This window comes from Aspergillus pseudoviridinutans, assembly GCF_018340605.1.
Source record: "Aspergillus pseudoviridinutans IFM 55266 DNA, scaffold_10, whole genome shotgun sequence".
Taxonomy (NCBI): domain Eukaryota; kingdom Fungi; phylum Ascomycota; class Eurotiomycetes; order Eurotiales; family Aspergillaceae; genus Aspergillus; species Aspergillus pseudoviridinutans.
In genome coordinates, this window is record NW_025091290.1 from 122100 (window position 1) to 144156 (window position 22057).

General features: G+C 48.9%; 9 protein-coding genes across 9 annotated transcripts; 4 read left to right on the forward strand and 5 right to left on the reverse strand.

Moving 5' to 3' along the window:
• Window positions 1–1437: 1437 nt before the first annotated feature.
• Window positions 1438–4779, forward strand: Asppvi_001803 (putative NRPS-like protein biosynthetic cluster; the record flags this gene model as incomplete). Its single annotated transcript, XM_043307336.1, has 4 exons — window positions 1438–1734; window positions 1787–2048; window positions 2103–4288; window positions 4375–4779. 4 exons carry the CDS (start codon window positions 1438–1440, stop codon window positions 4777–4779), a joined length of 3150 nt encoding a protein of 1049 aa, XP_043163271.1.
• Window positions 4780–5428: 649 nt separating this feature from the next.
• Asppvi_001804 (uncharacterized protein) lies at window positions 5429–7323 on the forward strand (the record flags this gene model as incomplete). The annotated part of the gene is made up of 4 exons (XM_043307337.1): window positions 5429–5642; window positions 5711–5936; window positions 5998–6514; window positions 6577–7323. The coding sequence occupies 4 exons, from the start codon at window positions 5429–5431 to the stop codon at window positions 7321–7323; spliced, it is 1704 nt and encodes a 567-aa protein (XP_043163272.1).
• Window positions 7324–9203: 1880 nt separating this feature from the next.
• Asppvi_001805 (uncharacterized protein) lies at window positions 9204–9896 on the reverse strand (the record flags this gene model as incomplete). The annotated part of the gene is made up of 1 exon (XM_043307338.1): window positions 9204–9896. One exon carries the CDS (start codon window positions 9894–9896, stop codon window positions 9204–9206), a length of 693 nt encoding a protein of 230 aa, XP_043163273.1.
• A 1615-nt stretch (window positions 9897–11511) lies between these two features.
• On the forward strand, window positions 11512–12046 carry Asppvi_001806 (carbohydrate binding domain-containing protein; the record flags this gene model as incomplete). The annotated part of the gene is made up of 2 exons (XM_043307339.1): window positions 11512–11648; window positions 11692–12046. 2 exons carry the CDS (start codon window positions 11512–11514, stop codon window positions 12044–12046), a joined length of 492 nt encoding a protein of 163 aa, XP_043163274.1.
• Window positions 12047–12272: 226 nt separating this feature from the next.
• On the reverse strand, window positions 12273–13805 carry Asppvi_001807 (BCS1 and AAA domain-containing protein; the record flags this gene model as incomplete). Its single annotated transcript, XM_043307340.1, has 1 exon — window positions 12273–13805. One exon carries the CDS (start codon window positions 13803–13805, stop codon window positions 12273–12275), a length of 1533 nt encoding a protein of 510 aa, XP_043163275.1.
• Window positions 13806–14679: 874 nt separating this feature from the next.
• Window positions 14680–15949, reverse strand: Asppvi_001808 (uncharacterized protein; the record flags this gene model as incomplete). The annotated part of the gene is made up of 5 exons (XM_043307341.1): window positions 14680–15103; window positions 15147–15289; window positions 15337–15555; window positions 15601–15705; window positions 15755–15949. 5 exons carry the CDS (start codon window positions 15947–15949, stop codon window positions 14680–14682), a joined length of 1086 nt encoding a protein of 361 aa, XP_043163276.1.
• Window positions 15950–16538: 589 nt separating this feature from the next.
• Asppvi_001809 (putative GABA permease) lies at window positions 16539–18299 on the forward strand (the record flags this gene model as incomplete). Its single annotated transcript, XM_043307342.1, has 5 exons — window positions 16539–16682; window positions 16729–16799; window positions 16846–16959; window positions 17016–17476; window positions 17518–18299. The coding sequence occupies 5 exons, from the start codon at window positions 16539–16541 to the stop codon at window positions 18297–18299; spliced, it is 1572 nt and encodes a 523-aa protein (XP_043163277.1).
• A 728-nt stretch (window positions 18300–19027) lies between these two features.
• Asppvi_001810 (uncharacterized protein) lies at window positions 19028–19914 on the reverse strand (the record flags this gene model as incomplete). The annotated part of the gene is made up of 3 exons (XM_043307343.1): window positions 19028–19297; window positions 19353–19623; window positions 19670–19914. 3 exons carry the CDS (start codon window positions 19912–19914, stop codon window positions 19028–19030), a joined length of 786 nt encoding a protein of 261 aa, XP_043163278.1.
• Window positions 19915–21103: 1189 nt separating this feature from the next.
• On the reverse strand, window positions 21104–22029 carry Asppvi_001811 (DUF3632 domain-containing protein; the record flags this gene model as incomplete). The annotated part of the gene is made up of 2 exons (XM_043307344.1): window positions 21104–21585; window positions 21633–22029. The coding sequence occupies 2 exons, from the start codon at window positions 22027–22029 to the stop codon at window positions 21104–21106; spliced, it is 879 nt and encodes a 292-aa protein (XP_043163279.1).
• Window positions 22030–22057: the final 28 nt, after the last annotated feature.

The following is a 22057-nucleotide window of genomic DNA, read 5'->3' on the forward strand; positions in this document are numbered from 1 at the left end:
CAATAGTGTCATATGTAACGTGATGCGCGGCTCAAGCACAGATTGGCTTCTCTCACTGCGTCATGTACTGTGACAAGATCCGAGGTAAGCTTTACATAATGTTGTTCTTCCATTGTATTAGTAGTGTAACGAGCTTAAAGGACCGCTCGGTAATTTCACTGGAAATGATCTCAATGACAGCGTAACACAGATGCAAACGGATTGGGGAAATGGTCTGTAGGCCATGTGGCGGTGAGGCTAACTCTTGCCTCGAACTCTAGTGAATGCAAACGGCTACTCCGAAAAGATATTCCGAAACATTACTCTTGAAGCTCGGCGAAAATTCCGAGCATCTTAGGCGTCTTTAATGATGCAACTGGTTTATAGTGCTGTAGAGGATAAAGTCTCCAGGTCTTATTCCAAAGCTCATTCTGCACAAACTGGCATTGTCGTCGGTGTTGGCAGTAAGACAACAGACTGTTTATGGGGGCTGCCACCGCTACTGCCCCTTCCAATGACGCAGTGACCAATACAAGAACAAAACATTAAATATTCCGTTGCATCTATAGTATACAACTAACGGGGTACCAATCGAATAGAATTCATCCACGGTCGTCCCCAGGTTACTCCCACGGGCCAAGCGCACTAGATCGCCGCCCGTCACTAGACCATTAATCCTTTGTGTAGACTGGAAGATGTCGGCAAATCTTTTCGGCGGCTTTTTTCTCCCCGCCCAGATCGCCGCGAGATCTTCAAAGCTCCAAGGGAGAACAAGCCTAGCCCGCCCATTACAAAGCTTAAAAATAGCGTCCGCCCAAGCCGTACGAGCTTCCATCGTTAACACTAGCCGCAGTTCCCCCGCCTTGGTTTGTCAATTTGTCAGCCCTTGTGTATTCTTCTCTTTTCCTGATATGAGTATCAACTGAGATGCTATTACCAAATGCAATATTCCGTAAACTCTAACACCAATCAACAGGGCAGTCACAAGGAGCCTCTACGACCCATAGTGATATACTTCGTCCTCGACCGGGGTCAGTCGAAGTGCGATGTCGTCAGTACAACCTGCAACGTATTGTCAATCTTCTGCAGTACTCTCGCCGCATTTAATGTTTTGATGGGAAAGGTAAGCATCTGTGTGATCAGTACGGGTCGGACCTTAGGCCGATATGATTACCCGAGCGAATTCCAAATAAAGTGAGGGAATGAGAAACATCCATATATTGTCTACAGTGCTGTGATTATGAAACGATGTTCCATGGGAAAAGGGGGGCGAACAAACAGAACAGGACCTAATCATCCTACGCCATAATCTAGACACGAAATATTGGTAATGTTCATGTCATATAAACTCCGGATCTTGCTTTTGATGTGATTCCACTGATGCAATCAATTGTTTGCTATCCGCACCAAAAATTAAGTCTGCTCAAATATAATTGAATGATAACCCATCACCTCAAAATGGTTCATTTCCACAAAGATGAGATTGGTAGGAGACTGTTAGCTTCAGTCGTGGATGAGAAGGCAAGAAAACATCCACATCAGAAATTCTGTATTCTCCCCAATGGTGAAAGCCCTCGGGAGGGATTTTACGATGCCACCTTTGAAGATATCGCCAGAGCGGCGGACCAGATGTCGTGGTGGATAGCGAAGAGGCTAGGCCCCGGGGATCGGGATGACCAGACACTAGCCTATCTGGGCACAAATGACATCCAATACGGTATTGTTTTTCTCGCCTGCAATAAAACTGGTTACAGGGTATGTTATACAGTCTGGTGGTTATCAGCACCTCTAAAGAATTTTTCAATAGCTTTTTCTTCCCTCGCCAAGGAGTTCCGCCGAGGCATTCCTGCATCTGTTGAAAGAAACGAATACCAAAGCAGTGCTGCACTGCCCGGGTTTCAAAGAACATATCCCAGGAGGTGCCAGGCTTGATACAATGATGGAGCTGGTGGAAATACCCTGTTTGAATGACTTATGGAGGAAGCAAACGTCCTCCTATCCCTACGTCAGATCATTCCGTGAAGAACAGGATCGTATTGCCTTGATTATGCACACATCTGGAACAACAGGTTAGTATTTAATCCTAAACACCACTACCAGAGCAAATGGTCTGACAATCTTAGGTCTTCCCAAGCCTATATTTCTGACTTACGGGTACTTTGCCACGTTTGAAAATGTCAGTAATTTTCCTCTTCCAAAAGGTCGGCGTCCATCGATGCCTTGCAATCCTTTGCTTGAGGGAGGCGCAGTTTTAACGGCTTTCCCATTTTTCCATATAGTCGGCTTTTTCTTTTTCGCTCAAGCTGTATTCACTGGATTGCCGTTTGCTTCACCCCCAAGTAAGCCATTATCAGGAGACCTTGTTGTCGATACGCTACGGGAACTGCGCGTTGTCTCGGCTGCCCTTCCCCCATCCTTGATTGAGAACATCTGCAGTTCAGATTTTGGCCTGGAAACTCTAACCCAGTTGGATAACCTTTACTTTGGTGGTGCGCCTCTATCTCCCGAAATAGGTGAAATGCTTCGAGGGAGAGTCAAGCTCAACTCGATCATTGGGTCTACGGAGATGGGCGTTTTATTATCAATGCGGCCCCTGGATGAAGCCGATTGGTCATACTTTGAATGGGCACCGAATTTTAACATCCATATGGATCCGGTCTCAGACAACTTCTACGAGCTTGTTCTTCGGCGAGGCGACAATCGCAAGGTAAATGGGATATTTCACTCATTTCCGAGCCTGCTCGAGTACCGGTCCAAAGACCTGTACACCCGACACCCCACCAAGAACCATTTATGGAAGTACAGTGGCCGCTCAGACGACATCATCGTTCTCAGTAATGGCGAAAAATTCAACCCAATTGACATGGAGAAGATAATAGAGGCCCACCCACTTGTTTCGAGGGCACTTATTGTCGGTCAAGGTCGATTCCACTCTGCTCTGTTGGTTGAACCAAATTGGGAGTTGTGGCACTCACGGAAGTTCCCGTCTGATTCCGTCTTTTTGGATGAAATCTGGCCAAAGATCAGAGAGGCCAATGCTGGAGCCCCAGCCTATGGACGCGTCTCGCGAAGCAAGATTGCGTTGGCGGATGAGAATAAGCCCTTCAAAACCACGCCCAAAGGGACCACCCAACGCCGACTAGTTCAGCAGGACTATGAAGATCTAATTAAGGCCTTATACAGAAACGATCACAAGAAGGACTTGGAATGTCCTGACGAGGGATCTTTGGCCAACATCTTAACCTTCATTCGTCAGGCTGTTTACAATCAACTGGAAGACAGGAACGTCCACAATGCCCACGACTTGTATGAGGCTGGGTTTGACTCTTTACAAACCGTATTTCTTGCGAACACGTTGAGCAGCGCGATAAATTCAAAACATCCAGACTGGAACCTATCCATAAACATACAAGATGTTTACACTCACCCGACCATTGCTAGCCTATCCCAATACGTTACAGACCGGCTGCAGGGTAACAAGACTGACACAAAAGCATTACGGTATGAAAGGATCAACCACATGATCCAAAAATACCGTGACAGTCTTCGTCCTGAGAGGCCGTTTACAATGTGGAGGAAGCGGGGGAATCAGCATGTCGTCCTGCTCACAGGCTCCACCGGGTCTCTGGGAAGCTATGTTCTGAATCAGTTGCTCAATGACCACACGATCGTCAAGATCTACTGCCTTAATAGGTCAGCTGACGCCGAGACTCGGCAAAGACAGGTTCATGAAGAGAGAGGCCTGAGCTTATGGCAAATTGGTGGCGAGCGAGTGGAATTTATCAAGGCTGTGTTTGGAGACGACAAGCTCGGTCTGTCGGAATCGAAATACAACACCCTTCTCGCCACAGTTGACATAACGATTCATAATGCTTGGAAACTCGATTTCAATCGAAGAGTGGAGTCTTTCGAATCTTTGATCAAGAGTGTTCGGGACCTACTTGCGTTCAGCCTGCGTGGTGAATGGTGCCCACATCTTTTCTTTGTTTCTTCTATCAGTACCATATATGGGTGGGATCCAACAATGGGGCGTCCATCAGCACCAGAAGATTTAATTGAGAATCCTGATGCCGTTCTGGAGCAGGGATATGCCGAGTCTAAGCACATCGCAGAACGGCTTTGCTACGAAGCGTCGAAGACAGCGGGCGTGCCAACGACAATTCTACGAGTGGGTCAAATTGGCGGACCGACAAGGGCTGAGGGGATATGGAATCGAAATGAATGGTTCCCAAGTCTCATCGCAACATCAGCCAGAATTGGAAAGATACCGGCGAGTCTCAGTGCGAACGAGATAGACTGGATTCCTGTGGTATGTTTGATATCTTCATCCTGAGTGCCATTCCTTTGGTCATTAGATAGCTAATGTGTCACGCTTCCGACGCTTCCGGTTTATAGGATTTACTTGCAGAGGTCCTTATGGACATCATACACAGTCGCCTTGGTACACATAGCAGCTCAGCCTCGGCCGCTTGTTTCCATATCGTTAATCCCAAAAAAACGTCCTGGAAGTCGCTCTTACCTTTTGTTCAATCCAAACTCAATGTCGCCCCGGTTGCCGCCTCTGAGTGGATTTCTAATCTCGAGAATGTTATTGACCCAACAGAGGAAGACCTTCTACAAATGCCTGCACTTAAGTTATTGGACTTTTATCGAGGGCTAATTTTATCTGATTCACCACTTGCCGATGTTGAAGTGGGTAACACGACCGAGATAAGTCCAACTTTGGCTAGTATGCAGCCAATATCAGAGCAAATGATCAAGAATTGGCTGTGGCAATGGGGCTTGGGGAAAGATAGCTAGTCCACTGTGGCGCGTGTGCAGTGATTCTGAAAATCAGTAGCATGGCCTACACTTCCTCTTTTTTTTTTTTTTTTTTTTTTTTTTTTTTTTTTTTTGTTTGTTTGATCTTATTTATCATGTGCAGCCGCATGTGTCTTGATCAACAAACTTGCTATAATTCATCAGTTGCTAGCACCTACGTCTTCCGTAACAGACTGTCATCCCTAGACTGGCGGTGGATTGGATATGGATTGATCCGCACTAATGCTTTGATCCAACCCATGCGGATTATAGAATCCACCACCTATTCAACCCATCCTCATATCCATGCGGGTTGGACTGCAGATAATGGATATATCCATACTACCTAGTCAGGTGACCCCTAGTATTCATATTAGATCGTATTTTCCTAGTATTCTAGCCAAACCACTAGGAGGCCCTAGAGCACAAGCACCCAATGGGTTAACCATATCCATATGGGTTGGATCCGCACTCATATAGGCCAAACCAAAGGGCGGATTGGGTCAGCCAGTCTGGTCAAAATAAGAAAAGTTGGTTTGATGACTAATGGGCTAGCCCGCCGTACATGTACTACGTAACACGTACTTGCGCCTCAACTGATTCACGTGTAACATTTCCAAGGAGAATAAAGCTCCGATTTAATTGCATCATGTCTCTTTCTGCCTCCTCTGCGGAACGGCACATTCGCCAGGAGCGACGCAAGCTAGCGTGCGAAGAATGTCGAAGACGGAAGCTGCGCTGCGATGGCCAGCAGCCGCGATGCGGAGTATGCGTGGAGGCAGGCATTAGCTGCAACGTAAATCCGCAGCGATCGGCGAGGGGTCCTAAGAAAGGTCTGCTCAGATCTCTTCGGATCCGGGCTGGTAGGTTTGATTCTATTAGCAGATGAGTGGAGATGATAGCTTACTGATAAATACGTACCGAACTGCAGCGGAACTAGAACGTCGCCTTCAGGAGCACACAACCAGCTCTGCGTTCTGCGACGACCAAACCAATCGGAACAACCATGCGGATGCAAGTATTCCTCCAGCGTACGAATATATTTCCACTGATGTCCGCTCGCCCAACCATCGCGCAACTGTGGTGCGCGAAAGACTTCCGGTAGAAGACCGAAGTCAATGCACACCCTTGTTGTCGGACCTAGTACAAGCAGATCTGTGAGCCACACACTGCAAGATTGGTACAGGGGGTTCAACGGACCTGCTAAGTCAGAAGTAGCACTCAGCTATATTTCGAGCGAGTTCACCCCTCGACGCCTTTTATTCATAAACGAAAGTTCCTGTCTCAGTCCGTCCAGTTGAAACGCGAACATTCTGGGGTTTGCTTACAGCTTGCTATGTGGACACTTGCTGCATTAATATCGCCGCAATACCAACATATGCATGATATGCTCTATCAGCGCGCAAGAGAAGAACTCCAACGCTTGGAGCTTGAAGGCTCTAGAGTGGACTCTGTCGATGTGAAGGAAGCTCAAGCATGGACATTAATTGCGATCTACGAGTTTCTTCGTATGCATTACCGGCGGGGTTGGATGAGCCTTGGACGTACATGCCGACTGGTCCAACTTCTAGGCCTCCACAAGATTGACAGTGAAGAGCGACTGACGAACAGTGCTGCGACCACGCGTAACGACGCCAGTACTGAAGAACGGCGGAGGACATTCTGGATGGCGTTTGTTCTGGATCGCCTAGTCAGCATGCGAAACAACTGGCCGTTGGCATTTAATGAGCTTGTGGTATGTAACGAAAGGAGCAGATTCCTACGCAAGACCGAGGGTTGACGGTTTTGATATGCTAGATCTGTACTCGACTTCCCGCGCCCGAGGAACAGTTCCAGGATTGCACAACTAGTGTTGGCGGTTTCCTTTCCCAGGAGATTGCTGATCAATCTAACCGGGACTTGCCTCCATTCACCGCACTGATTATCTTTGTTACGATCTGCGGCCGCTGTATATCACATGAACAACAAGCAGGGGTAGAGCTTGTCTATGGCAACGGCTCTACTGGCTTTTGGGATCGGCATCAATGGCTCCATTCGCTCTTAACTCGGAATATCGGGGTATTAACCCGGGTCCCCGTACCTTCTCAAAATACATCAGATCCTATGCGGGTCTTTGCCCACATGGTGGCACATACGACACTTCTTTACCTTTACAATATCTCAAAATCCTTACCATCAGAAGGCATCCAACCAGTGATCATACCTGGTTTGGAACAAGACGCATTGGCAGCCGCTATGGAAATTGTTAATTTAACTCGAGTTCTGGATGAGCTCAGTATTTTCAAGGTAACGCTCTCTGTTCTAGTCTCCTGCATCAGTTTAACAGAAACAGACTCATCCTTTCACACCCTATCCAATCCATTTGGCTGCCGAGTGGCTGCCGAGTTCTTAGCTCAGCAAACGTCTCCGACGGAGTCCTTTGAGCCACAAATACGACAACTCATCACTGTCCTTCACAGTCTGAAGCCTGTGAGCGAACTTGCGAATCACTATGCACAAATCACGTGTCCCTCCTATACAATTCTTGAACCCTCTTATTCATAGGCATTGCCAATTGCGAAGCATGAAATGCGTTTCTCCGTGCATTGGAACTCAGCAGGTTCTTTAGGGTGACAAATTGAAACCAAATCTATTACGACTTGCGCTAGTGATACCAGCCTCACCTTATCAAAGCCATCGGCCTCTTCTAATGTCATGTATACCTTCCATCAAAAGCAGGGCAGTAAGGTTTAGCCTTCTTTTGGTCTGAGAAAGCTTTCACTTTTCGGAGCCTTTTGGGATCCCCTGTCTCGGATTATCTTTTGGCATAAATAATACCAGAAACTACTGCCATAGGTTTCCAGTATTTGATAATATCATATATAACCAAACGGCATTCCTTACAATGAAATTGAGCGGGAGGAGTGGCGCAGAATTGGGTCTGGGTCCATATTATGGGTCCATGATGTCATAACCGCAGCCTGTGAATTGCTAATCGCGGGTTCCGCTCCTTCATCTGACAAATCCGAATAAGGAAATAGACAAACTACATCTAGGTTACTAGTTCGTCAAATGACATGTATCTGCCAAAACTATCTCTTGCATATGGTGATATTTGTATGAAAAGATGTTTAGTTTGGGTGGCACTGCCGTCATCCGAGAATTCGGAATCTCCGAAAGCATTTGAAACTTTCATACTCTTGAAGAATATTCCTTGGACCTTTAGTCTTACGCTCATACTGACTCAGGATTGTTCAAGGATCCATAGAAGTTTAATATTGCAAGTCTCTCTCGCAACTTCCTGCATATGATTAACTTAGCATTGTCGGCTTAAAAATCAATGTCGATCGCGAAAATTTCGGCAAAAATCAATTCCTTTTGTCTCCCTACGTCTTCTTCGTTATCCGACATTAACAAACCATGATATTCTTTCGTGTCATAAGTCGAGACGTTGATTGATCGGTCATACCCTGACCGTGTCTCACACCCGTTTGAAACATCGTGTGCCGATATTGTCGTAAGGTGATCTGTGGTGGAATCCAGTACAGCACCGTGACCAACTAGGACTCGCAGGTCATAATCTGCACGAGAGGCTTCTCGAACCAGTTTGGATCTGGCAAGATATGCAAGATAATGAGACACCGCAAAATCCGCGATATTCATCCCTTCCATAGTATATTAATCAGATGATGTATGTTTGGGCAACAAGTGATAATGATTTCAAGGTATCACAGCATTCCAATCTAGGCTCATTTGTCCACCAGCAGTTATTGTGGTGGCAGAACGGAAAATCTCGAGGAATGATTTCCAATGGAGCATCGATGGTATATGGAAAACTGAGGTCCATATAGGGTTCATTGAACGCGTCGATTCTTTCATGGATAATTTGGCCTGTTTATGTTCTTAAGCAAAGTCAATACTTAGATAGTTAGGGTTAAATGGCCAAGAGGCTAGAATTGGGCTATTTGTCAGCTCATTTCTGACAGAGAAAATGATAAAGTTTACAGCATTTGTCAACTCCACGCATCCAGGCACAGCGAAATCTGTCCTTGTGCTGAGCCAGACTCGCAAAGTTGTCCGTGAACAAGAGAATGGTAGTGCTCCGTTTGGCTTGGTCCCGCCCATGGCGACCATTCCAAAGAAAGGAAGTTCTCTGACATCCTCATTCCATTCAAGCATATTTGTTAAGAGCCCTAGCAGCTACACCACGTAGTATTATTCAGGAGAAGATTCCGGACCACAAAGTATCCAGTCCAGATCAGCGTGGAAGACAAGGTAGTTTTTGAACGGAGATCCCCAACTTCTCTGGGTTATGTGACGTTGGATCTCAAGCTACAGTTGGCCAGAGTGTGACGATTGCTTCAAGGGACGGCGATCTGGGGATCATCGAGGCAGATATCTACACACGGGCATAGTTTGCTGATCTATTCCATTAGTTTGTCAATCTATTCCATTGAATCCACAGACACTTCCTTATCAACCGTCGACTCCTTGGTCGCAGTAGATATAGCCGTAGGCGAAGTCAACACTTTCTTCAAGGAGACCACTGCATGACCCAAAACATAAACCCCCAAGCTCAAAAAGTTCAACCACATCAACCCAACAAAGTAAATCAACACCCGAGGCGGGATCATCTTGAACATCTCCGTCGGGTCAAATCCGGCCATTTCCTTCAACTGGTTGACCTGGACAGAGACAGCGGTTGTGCTGCTGTCCTCGTGTTCAGTCTCATGCACACCGTCCGTAAACGCATCATTGTATATTGCTGTCGCAATAACGCCCCCAAAGACTGTCATGAAGAACAACAGCAACGCCTGGTTGAGTAGCTCATATAGCCACGTGCAGCACAGCGAGAATAAGACGAGAGCACCCCGCCGGGATCCGGAGTCCGCGGACGCAATCAGCTGAGCGATGGTAACATCTTGAGAACTTTTAGAAGACGGATTCCAGACGACGAGGAGACGGCACATGAGGAAAGTGAACATGGTGGTGCAAGCGATGATCTCGAGGTACGTGCTGTTGGTGTTGAAGGCGACAAGGGCGGTAAAACTGAGCGCGGTGAGAGACCATGAGACAAGGAGCCCAATAGCAAGGCCTTTGTACAGGCTAGTGCTGACATGAGTGAGACCGAGAGCCATATTGACGTTGCTTGATTTGGTGAATGGGAGGTTCAAGATTTTTCAGGCGTCCGATTTTTTAAAACAAAAGTCACCTGATTTGAGGCCACTATTAATAACCTTGAAGCCTTCAAGAGTCCCTCGCAAACTAACGAAATGAGTCATGTAGTTAGTGGCTCTAAATTAAGCGAACTAAATAAGGCGACCCAATGTAACCATAACAACCGCCCGATCCGGTAATTGGCTCGGCTTTTGCCGCGTGGAGCTGCTGCCTTGATGCCTGCCGTGGATGTCTCAGATTTCTCAACAACAAGAGCGCACGGCATAATTAAGGATAGTCCTTCCTGAATCATTCTTTGGCAGTTAGGAAAAACAGGCCTCTCAACTGTTGGAATGTCCTTTCTATAAAGTTGTTGTCGTTTTGGTCGTTCACCAGCATGGCGCACAACCAAGCATCAACATAGCGTGTTGGCAGAGGCTGACGGATATAGGCACGCATTTGTGCTGGAAAGAAATGGCTCAATAACACTGCATACAGGTTCTCATAGCGGTCTCCAGGCCCAAAGCACCGGCGAGACAACCGCGCTGACCGTTCCAATTATGAAAATGCCGTCGGAGCAGATCTTGTATTCCAAGACACGGCGTCCAACGCTTCAGCTGGGTGAGAGGCATTCTCAAAGCCAGTCCGGATCTAGCATTTCTCAATGATTGGCCCAAGGCAGATGTCCTCTGTGCTTGGGAGAGTCTCTCTGCGCGGCCGGGTAGGTTGAGAAAGTCGGTTCTTGCGAAGATCAAACTTGCAGTGCTTCCCGGTTATGACTTCATAGGTCACCACCCCTATTGTCCGATGTCCGTCTAAATTGAATATCCGTTGTCATCAGCAGACTCCATGTGGGTATTCTGAGGCATTATGGTTGATTCAGTAAAGTCGCATAATCTGATGGCCAGAGTGGAATCAAGGACAAGATTCCGACAAGCAATATCGGCAACAATAATTGAGCGGTTATGGATATGACGGAGGACATGGGCATTTGTCAGAATCACGAAAGTTGTAGAAACTTCAATGGCTGATTTCGTGATAGATATGGGGGTTGGATTCTCATTCTTCAGTGGGGACGAGTTGAGCGGTCGTTTGTGAAAAGCTATGGGAGGAAACCATCACATTGTTCAAACGTTGATAAACCTCCTGTTCCCGCTGAAAGACCATATTATTTACAGCCACTTCATCATCGGTGCTGTCCCAGTACCTTAGGGGCATCTTCACGGCCATGTCATCCTGGAGGACCACAATGCCGGACCTTCCGGGTCTAAAAACGGTACAGACATTGCTCGGATTGGGACAGAAAAGAGAAAAAGCTTGTATGCTTAGTCTTAATGGCATTAAAGCAGAGTGGATGGAATCGATACTAAATACAGTTGAAGAGTTTGACTAAGGCTGACGCGATGTAACCACAACAACAGCCGAATCCAGTAATTGGCTCAGTTTCTCCCGCGTGGAGATGGTGCTTGACACCTACGTGAGATGTCTCAGCGAGTCTTAAATAATCAGGAGTCTGATCAACATCAGCTCACGGCATAAATATGGGCAGTCCTGCCTACGGAATCATAAAATTACTACTCATCATCAGCAATCACAATGGCCCTCTCAACACCCTGCAACCTCGTCGCCAACCCATCTTTTGAGTCGGGCAATCTATTCCCGTGGTTCTCGTCTGCCCTTAACGTGGCCAAGATCAGCAATGCAACCACGGCATATGACGGAGATTTCTACCTGTATGTCTTCCACAAATTGCCAGAGCATAGCTAACGCGAGTAGTGACTTGCAAACCGCCATTGGAAACCGAGGCAATACCATCTCTCAGCCCTTGAGAAACCTCGACCCCAGCGTCGACTACACCTTCAGCATGCAGGTGCAAGCGGCATCCCCCAGCGCAAATTACTGCTCTTTCTATGTCTACATGGGCAAGAACTCGACTACGGGTTTCGTGGCTACCGATACAGTGTTTAACTCTGGCGAGTGGACGTCGATCTCCGGCCATTACCGGCCGAGTCTGGCCCAGGAGTATCTGAACATCTTGGCTAGCTGTACCTTTGAGGGATCTTCTTATCTGGGGAGGGTGTTTATTGATGATGTCGTGCTTGCTCCAACGAACTGTGAGGATGATGTGTAGCGTGACATTCAGAAGGGATCAAGTATGCAATGAAATCACCTACCTTGGACGACGAGGTGCCTTTGTTTCTCAGAGATATCTGTCTGATGTTTTTGTTGTGCACATATTATTATAGACTATCGACTTACTAAATACATTTACTACGTGATTGTCCCCCTTGACTTCTCAACTGCACAGGATAATGGCTTCCACACTCTGAGGATGATTCTCGAACACATCAAGGAGATTACTGCTTATCTGGATCCTCATTATCCTCCTCCTCGGACTCGTCCTCCGATTCACTCTTGCCACCTTCGGCTTCTTTTTCATCAAGCACACGGTCATTAGCTGCTTTCTCGGCCAGCGATGTCTCAACCCATGTTTCAACGCCGGCTACAGCATCCTGCGGGGAGTCCCGATATCGTAGCAAATATCCCTGGACCTCAGCAGGAGAAAATGTGCAAGGTGGAATCTTCTCAGCAAATGCTTTGGCGAGATCTGGGAGATCAACCACTGCAGGCCCTTCCTTCGTCGGGAGGTCACCCTGAGCGTAAGAAGCAACCTGTGCACTATCCACTTCAGCCGAGGTGTAGACCTGGAAAATATTCCGAAACATGGCCAAACAGAGTTCGCGACTGGCGAGTTGAAATTCAAGCTTGTAGTCTACCCGGCCAGGGCGAATGAGCGCCGGATCGAGGTGTTCATGGTGGTTTGTCGTCATGATAAGCACCCGGCCCTCCTGAGCGGCGACTCCATCGATGATGTTCAACAAGGAGGAGAGAGAGATCCCGTTTTTCCCTTTTCGGCGCCGTGACCCCGGCTTGCGGCGACCAGTCACTTCATTGGCATCKATATCCTCTAACAGCACCAGACATCGTCTTGGAAGCGTCAGAAACAGCTGCGTCAAGGCATCCTCGGTAAGCTGCTGTGAGTTCAGGTTGACCATGTATACATTCAAGCCCAGGAACCCTGCCGCGGCAAACGCAAGACTGGATTTCCCCGTCCCCGGGGGTCCATAGAACAGATATCCCCGCCGATAGGGAATGCCACGGTCGCTGTACCAGCGCATTGTACTGGGGTGCAGATAATGCTGGATGTCTTCCAGGAAGGTTTTCTTGACCGCCTCATCCAGAATGACGGTCGATAGTGGTCGCGCGGGACGGGAAGTCGACCGTTTCCAGGTCAGCTCGCCATCAAATATCGACTTCATGCCGCGGTAGATGACTGTCCTTCCCTTCTCCTTTTGCGAGAACGCTACGCGAGCATCCTGCATCAGCTCCTTTAAAATCGTCGGGTCCCGTCCAAGACAGGAGACCCGCAGCTTCTCCGTCCGTGTGTACACCGTTTGCCGGCTTTCCTCCACCTCCCGCGTGAGCGCGAGATACCGACCCCGATACCGGAACCAATGTGTCCCTGCTGAAGGAGCCCAGAGCAATGGACGGGTATTTGACAGGGAGGCCTTGTATTCTGCGTCGGCTCGGACCTCCAGTTCGTCCTCCTCATTCGCATCGTTGTCCTTGTTGTTGTCGTCACCGAAGTAACCCCCCTGACCGCTCGTCAGGGACGTTATGGCCAGCAAGCGGTTTTTCTCCCCGTCGAACTTTTGCTTCATAAGCCAGTAGAGGAGGTAATTGTAGGCCTCATCGTAGGAATGGACCTCGATGCTGGAGCAGAGGAGTTGCAGCGGGACTTCGCCATATTCGTCCAGGAGTCTCTTGGCTACCCAAGATCCAACGGCAAGAGAGGAGAGATACAAGACCTTTTCGACCGTCCCGTTCATGACGGATGATGTTGTTGGCGATTTGAAATGATTCTAGGTACACATATTTATCTTTTTTTGGGGGGCAGTGCTGCCTAAGGTTTCACGTCACAGGCTGCAATTTTAACCAATAGTGGGGATGGTGGCTGCCTAGGTGCAGATCCTAGCCAAGCCTCGATTCAGCTGTGACGTTGGGAATTTGTTGCAGCTAATCAGATGGTAATGGTTCAGCCTCATCAGGCACTTTCACGATCTCGTTACCCCTCGGTGTGGGAGAAAAGATTTCAGTCTCGAGTCTAGACTACTGGAGCCATTCAGACCAGATCCAGTCATGTGACTATTGCATTATTGTAATGAATGCACACGACTATCGTTCTTATGACGCTGTGTTGATATGACACAGTTTAGCTTTGATGTATGCATTAGTCTCGAATTAATGAGGTTAGCCAGCCATTGCAATCCCTTAATCTCCGTCTGATACTCTCGGGGCTGCCGAAAGTTATATTTATCCGCTTATTGAAAACTGCCACACGCTTAGTACGTAAACCTACACAATGAGCATTTTGTAATTCTGTAGGCAATCCAATTCAATTATTCCATCGCGTCTCGTCTATTAAAACCTCATAAAGATCCAAATTTAACGTTTGGGACCAATTCTTTGATCAACTCTATTTTCGACTGACGAAGTGAACTGAACTTGCAGCCACATACATTTTCATTTACTTACACGACGGCTGGAGCAGGTGTCAAGCCGCTGCTTATGAATGATATCAGCGGGACTGTATCTTGCCTCTGTTAGGAACAGACATCGCCTTCCTAGTTGAGAATTTGCAATATATTCCCTCTATCAAGATGTCCAAACCCAAATATCAACAAAGAAGGTTTCTACAGTACATTATACACCATCCACTACCACCGGCCCCCGCCTCTCAAGCTCCATTGGCCCATCGCTCACACTAATCTGCACCGTCTTTATGATGCGTCCTCCTGAAGCAGCCGGGGCGGCCCGACCAGGCATGCCCTCCCAGCCACGATCGTAGTCCGTCTCCGACCGCCGCAACCTACGCGACCTGCTATCGGACGAGGTATGACTTCGCAACTTCGAATTCGGCGGCGATACGTCGTCCGTGTAGGCGATGCCGTACTCATCGACATAGACGGCCAGCACGGGCTTCATGAACGAGGCGACGAGGCAGACGACGCTCATGGCGAGGTAGAGTTCCGCGGTTATGCTGGAGAACGCTCCATAGAGGGTGGGGTTATCTGAATCTAGCTGGACTTTGACATAGTAAAGATGTATAGCAGCCACGGGGATGAGTCTGCTCCCGTCAGCGGGACCGCGGAAGTGGGAAGGGACCTTACATGATTCGACAGCTGAGGGTGCCGAATACGACGAGTTTTTGTCGCGTTGAGATTTTGATGCTGTATATCGCTCGGGCGGAGTAGAGGATGAGGAGGATCTCGAGGATAATATCCATAGCGGTGATTGCCTGCCATTTTTGGAACTGTGTCGGTCAGCATGGGTCGCTTTGGATAGCGTTCTTGACCATACCAAACCGCCACATTGTGCGTCGATATCGAGCCATGGTCGGTGGCTACACCGGACCGCTAACAGTATAACCGACAGTATAGCCCAGACGCCTCCTCCGACGAGAAGGCCACGGATGACGGTACGGAGTTTCTGCTTGAACAGGGTCATGTAGAAGACTGCGGTCGTTATTTTCGACAGGCCGAGGGTGACAACAAACAGAATATCGGAGGCGTATCCCATCTGCGGACGTCAGTATGAAGGAAACACACGGTCGCTTTGACTTACCTTGAGCATTTTTTCCTTCGTTGCGGAGGCGAGTGTTTCTTCGGTTGCTCCCCAGCCGTAGTGAACCTGCGCCAGTACCAGGGACGTCTGTGCCAGTGCAACAACCTGTCTCCAAATTAGGCTGTATTTTTGCAAAGAAACTTCAGCGTCCCACCAGTACAGCCATAAACCCGTAGTCGTCCTTCTGGATAATCCGTCTCTTGTACGAGGAAAACGTCCGAGCCGCCAGGGACGAAAGTACCAGGACCAAGCAGAAGCCGGTGATCACCACTACCAGTCCTCCATGGTTATCCTTCCGGTTCACCGTTGGAGGGCCACTAACACCCGACGGGAGAGCCGTGGCAGTCATTACTGGCGTCGAAGTCGATAAAAGCTGTCATAAGGAAGGGTGACATTGTTAAGAAGGTAATAAACCGTTCATATAAGCAGAGCAGGTGAGATAACCGGGATATATGGCCAGAGGAAGGCGAAGTCAGCGAGGGTATCACAGGCTTTAAGAGCCAAGGATTGGCCTTATTGATTTGGAAAGAGCGCTGGCTCGAATGGGAATCTGACATGATAACAAATGGCAGTGGTTGGTGAATAACGTTTGTTGATGCGTTAGTTGCATGATCATCCCAGACAGCAGGGATCAGGGCCAGTCTTCTGACCATTGATGTAAATGAGGATCAAGAGAATGCTGACTGTTAGTATCGGGGTTATGCTTATTATCCCACCACGTAATGCTGAAGAGCAACGGACACGAGCACGCCCATGCCTCTGTGTAACCCCACCTCGCTTGTTTTGTTTGATTCTCGTCAGCGTCACTCCCCCTTGCTTCACCCTGCATCTTCCCCTCTTTTTTCTTCCTTTCGCCCTTTGCGCATATTGACCGGCCTTTGTTAGACTTTCGAAAATCAGACAATGCGACAATGGCATCGATACATGATAATTCCACGATGCAGACGGGACCCAAGGCGCCGGCCATGGCCTCGCTCCAGGTGGAAGCAGGACAACACGCGACCAACACAAATGCGAAACACACGGGAACGGTATATGATGACCATGATATGCAGCGCATGGGAAAGGTCCAGGAACTAAAGGTGAATAGTCGGTGATGGAGATATGACCATGTTCTGACACCAACAGAGGAATCTCCGCCCTTTGGCTGCATTGAGTTTCGCGTCGGTACTTCAGGCAACGTGGGAGTTTATTCTCATGTGAGTGCGCCTTCATCCGTCCGACCGATCATACTGAGTGATTCAGATCCAACACGCAAGGGCTGCAAAATGGCGGACTCGCGGGCATGGTGTGGTCCTATATGTGGACGTTTGTCGGGTTCGGCTTCATCATCGCATCGTTGTCGGAGATGGCTTCCATGTATGTCTTCATCTCGTTGCACGGTTATGTGACCAAGGCATCTGCTGACTGCAAAGGGCCCCGACGTCTGGCGGACAATACCACTGGGTGTCCGAGTTTGCTTCCCCGCGATACCAGAAATTCCTGAGCTACATCACAGGCTGGATGTCCGTTCTCGCATGGCAGGCCGGCTCTGCATCGGGGTCTTTTCTGACTGKGACAATCATCCAAGGGCTCATCAGCGTTCGTGATCCCGAATATAATCCCGAGCGGTGGCAAGGAACGCTGTTCGTTTTCGCCATGATTGTAGTGATCTATTTTTTCAACGTCTACGCCGCGGACATGATGCCTCTGTTCAATAACCTGCTGATGATCCTGCATATACTCTCCTGGACCGTAGTCGTGATTGTACTGTGGGCCATGGCTCCGCATCAATCTGCCAAGACTGTGTTCACGGAGTGGACAAATTGCGGAGGCTGGTCCAGTATGGCGCTGAGCGCCTTGATCGGGCAGATTTCTGCCATCTATGCTTCGCTGAGTATGTGGATGCCTCGTTCCGAAATGTTCTAACTCTGGCAGGCTCCGATGCAACGGCACACATGTCTGAAGAAGTCAAGGATGCTGGACGCTACGTCCCGATTGCGATCGCATGGGGATATTTTACCAACGGCGTCATGGCCATTGTGGTGGTCATCTCCTTCCTTTTTGCCATTCCTTCAGTCGAAGACGCGCTGTCCGACGCCACCGGATTCCCGTTCATCTATGTGTTCAAGAACGTCACGTCGGTCGCCGGGGTCAATGGGCTGACGGCAATTATCCTCATTCCCGTCATCTTCAGCAACATTCTGTTCAATGCTTCCACATCCCGGCAGACCTTCGCCTTTGCCCGGGATAAAGGACTGCCGTTCGCCCGCTGGATCGCCAAAGTCGACCCGAAACGCAAAATACCCGTGAATGCGATCGCCCTGTCGTGCATAATCAGCTGCCTCCTCTCTCTCATCAACATCGGCTCGCTAACCGCCTTCAATGCCATTATCTCGCTCAACGTAGCTGCTCTCATGTACACCTACATCATCTCCATTAGCTGTATTATCTACCGCAAGATCTGGCATCCGGATACCCTGCCCCCGCGGCGGTGGGATCTCGGCCGATGGGGTTTGACCGTTAATATCGTCGGCTTGCTCTACTGCATGTTCGCATTGTTCTGGGCGCTGTGGCCGAGTGAAACCCCAGTCACAGTGGACAATTTTAACTGGAGCGTGGTGATCTTTGGGGGGGTGTTGGCCCTCAGCTTGGTCATGTATGCTCTCAAGGGGCGGAGGGAGTACTATGGGCCAGTGGTGATCGTCCGAAGGGATTAGCCCTTATATAATGAAGTTATCGAGTATTGTCTGAGTAGACAACTCGTAACATTTCAACCCACGAACTCTTGCCCAGCGAACCGCCAAGGCACGCCAGCATCCCGCTGATCAACGCATCTTTCGATGATTCCGCCTCAAGTTTGGTCGGTGCAGCCCGGTCAACACGAGCTGATCTCATATGTGCGCTGATCACCATGATAGCGATATATCACTACATTCCCACGAAACGTCTATCAACTTCGACACCTGGCTTCAACCTCCCTCTCAGATAACCACCCCGCCGTCCTCTTCCTCCTCACCTCCGCCGCAGGCCTCGTGTGGAGATTTTGCGTACATGGTTGTGTTTGTGAATGAGTAAGTTGGGCTCATGTTGAAGGAACAAGCTGTTGGTATAGGGTGTTTCATCTGATGCTCATGTTAGGCATCGTGGGCCTCTCATATTGAGAAGGGAACGAGGAGGAAGACAATTTGAGGTAGTTAAGTCGTAGGGCTGATTGATATGTAGTTAATGTCTAATCTTAATACTAGTCTACATACGCTTGTCAATGGATGTCATGCACTATAGCATTACCCATCATCGTTATCGTCATTGGATACATAGTAATACGACATTCTCTATAAGACCTCCACAAGGTCCGTATAATTACTCTGATCATTGCAAACTCTCATCATCTAGGTATGGTATATAGCGCAAAACAAACATAAACAACGCATGCATCCTAAGCCAGCTAAACCCAAGGCTGCGCCCGCGGTTTCGGCGGAACCGAAACCATCTCTTCCTCCTCGACATGAGCCAACAGCGCCGCACCCTGAGTCTTCATCCCCGCAAAAATATACGCTAGAGCGGCAATCACCTCAGGCAAGAAGCCCAGAACCACGCGGATAGCCAGCGACCCCGTGACGGGATTCAGCGACGCCCTCTGCGTGCACAGCGCAGCAAGACTGTAGAAGACGCGGATGCCGATGAAGACGAGCGAGAAGGCGACGGCTGTGATCAGCTGTTCGCAAAACATTAGCATAGCATTCCTATACACGCGTGGTGTAAGTACTTACGACCGTCCCCGCCCTCGTGAGCGAGAAATTCCGTCCCCGGGGAGCAGTAAACGAGAAGCCGGTCCAGGCGACCAAAATCCCCCACGCGACTGCTAGAATTGAAATACCCGCCTTGGCGATCTTCTCCGCCTTGTCGATGGGTTGCTTGTGTTCCTGGAGTTGTGCGGATCCAGCTGCTGTTAGGGCCACGCCTGCGACGACGAGCATGTGGTAGGCGAGGACGGAGACCCATTCCATTTTCTTGTCGAGGGGTTGGTTGCGATAGTGTCGGCTGCTCACGTTAGAGTGGATCTTGTATTTGTGGGCTGAGTACTTACGCCTCGTGTAGAATGCCTGCTGTTGCGAGGAGAAGAGGAGAAAGACCGACGCTGGAAATGATATTAGCGGCGATGCCGGCGTCGCTGACTGACAGCGCGCCACCGATGATGCGGAGAGTGCAAAAGAAGAACAGGAAGAGCCATCCCAGGAGCCCGTAGCGACCGTGTCGGACCAGGAGGTAGAGTACTGGGATGGCGAGGACTGCGTAGATGGCGCAGGTAGCGGCGGCGAGGGCGTTGGTCATTGTGCAAGGTAACTTCCGTAGGAATGCCACTTCTTTGGTTCTATCTTGGCTGAAGAGAATAGACAAGAGGCATAAGACCAGGGCAGGAAGAGCGGTAAATAAGTCCAACAGGCCTTGGGGTCATCCATGTAAAACATCCTCATTCGGTATATCACTTGTCGATCTGTCAGCCGCTGCGCCACGTCGACAACAGACAAGATCGGCATTCAACCAATCAATCAGATTGAGGGTTAAATGTTGGTAGAATCCACCTAAGCGCGAGGCTGAAATGTTCCCCTCGTATTAAGCATCCCTGTGAGAGGCTGGGCATGAGCTTGTCCATTCCCTTGGTCAGCCCGAGATAAAAACAACAGCAGACACGAGGCTTTGGCCCCCTCGGCAGTGCAGGAGCGAACTTTATTGTGGGGCCAGGATAACAGGCACTCAGGCAGAAATAAACAGTAAGGGATGCTCAGCGCAGCCCCACACAATCAAGACAGCCTTATCGAAAATATAGTTGGAAGGCTCAAAACCTCAATGACTATAAGCTCACAGAGAATTACATAGATCCACAATCAGCACTGTAACTGGGCCAGGCTGTGAGATAATTTAGTCAGATATACTCCGTATTTTTGTGGTCATGAAAAGTAGTGTTGGCTTTTCTTCAAGAAATACGGAATGTCCAACAAAATATATTTATCAGACTACTAGTATAACTCTTTCAGAGCAAGATGGTCACCCATTCAAGAGATGAACTGAAATAACAGAACTAGTACATTTGTTATCACAATTAATATATGCAAACTGAATATCACTTATAGATAATTTAGGATCCCACGGCTTAATATTCTGCGACTCGCCAGAGCAACGATGCTGCTAATATGGATGTGGAAAATAGCATACATTTAGCAGAGACAGATTCTTTGCTGACTCGTAACTGCTTGGGAAGTTCTGGGGAGAAGGGAAGATGATAATTTACAGTGGTATTGACCAAGAGGCGAATGATGCAGGATCTGCTTTGCAAATGAAGTGAATCAGATCAAGCTCTACAGGGTCAAAGCCAGTTACGAATGGATGAGAGTAAATATCATAATCAAATCAGGCTGATCCTGCTAGATTTGTTCGAACTGAATAGAAATAGATATCATTATACACAACTAACCATCCAGAGCATTAAATGATGTCCATTAAAGCTAAATGAGTCTATCCACTATTGATCCACCATCACCCTTCTCAGACTCGCCAAAGCATCATCAATCAGCTTCCACATCCGCTCATTTTCGCCTGCAGCCCTAGCCTTCTTCAGCGCATCCTCCCAGATGCCCCAACGCTCCCGCGTATAGCCCGTCCAGCTCTCCTCTTCATACCTCTTCCCCGGCCCAGCCCCAGCCACCTCAGGATACGTGCGATTATTGACCACATTGGCCCACAGACGCTCCGCAGCGAAGATGAACCACAGGCAGGCGGCCTCCATCGCCGCCGTATCTCCCAGCGACGCAGGAGAGCGCTCGTTCTCAAAGGCCATGGCCATGGTCCAGATGGCCCGCAGTGATTTATCCAAGGGAGAGAATCGCACTTCTTCCTTGGGAGACGGATAGTGTATTTCCGCGGTCTGAGTGAGCTGCGCGAGGAAAGCGTTGAGATTTGCCCAGCGACCGCGTTGCTCAGAATCCAGCGTTGCATCACGGGGGTCTACATGCGTTAGCGTTCTGACTGTCCGAATATGACGGATGTATCACCTTTGTAGTCACCCCCAAACTCATACCACGTCTCCAGCTCCGTGTAGCCGAACGACGGCATGTCGGTCCAGAGGGTATCACCCTGGACTCTGAGTGGTTCGTTCGTAGATGGATCAACGGCAACTTGCTTCTGGAGATGAGATACAAACTCGACAAGTTTGGTATGTTTGGATGGCTCCAGGCGTTGAGCGAGCTCCATCACCGCCAGAGAGATGTTGTAGTCTGGCAGGCCGATGCCGCCTTGCTTGTTTGGGCCATGGACGGATAATGCAGTCATGGTCATGTTGATGACTTCTTGGACTGCATCTTGCGCTGTGAGTTCTCTCTTGACTACTTTGTCGAGGAGTCTGAACTCGACCGAGTTTTCGATTTGTCGGATGAAGTTCTCTTTTCCCATAGTGAGGGTTTGTAGGTAATCAAAAAAT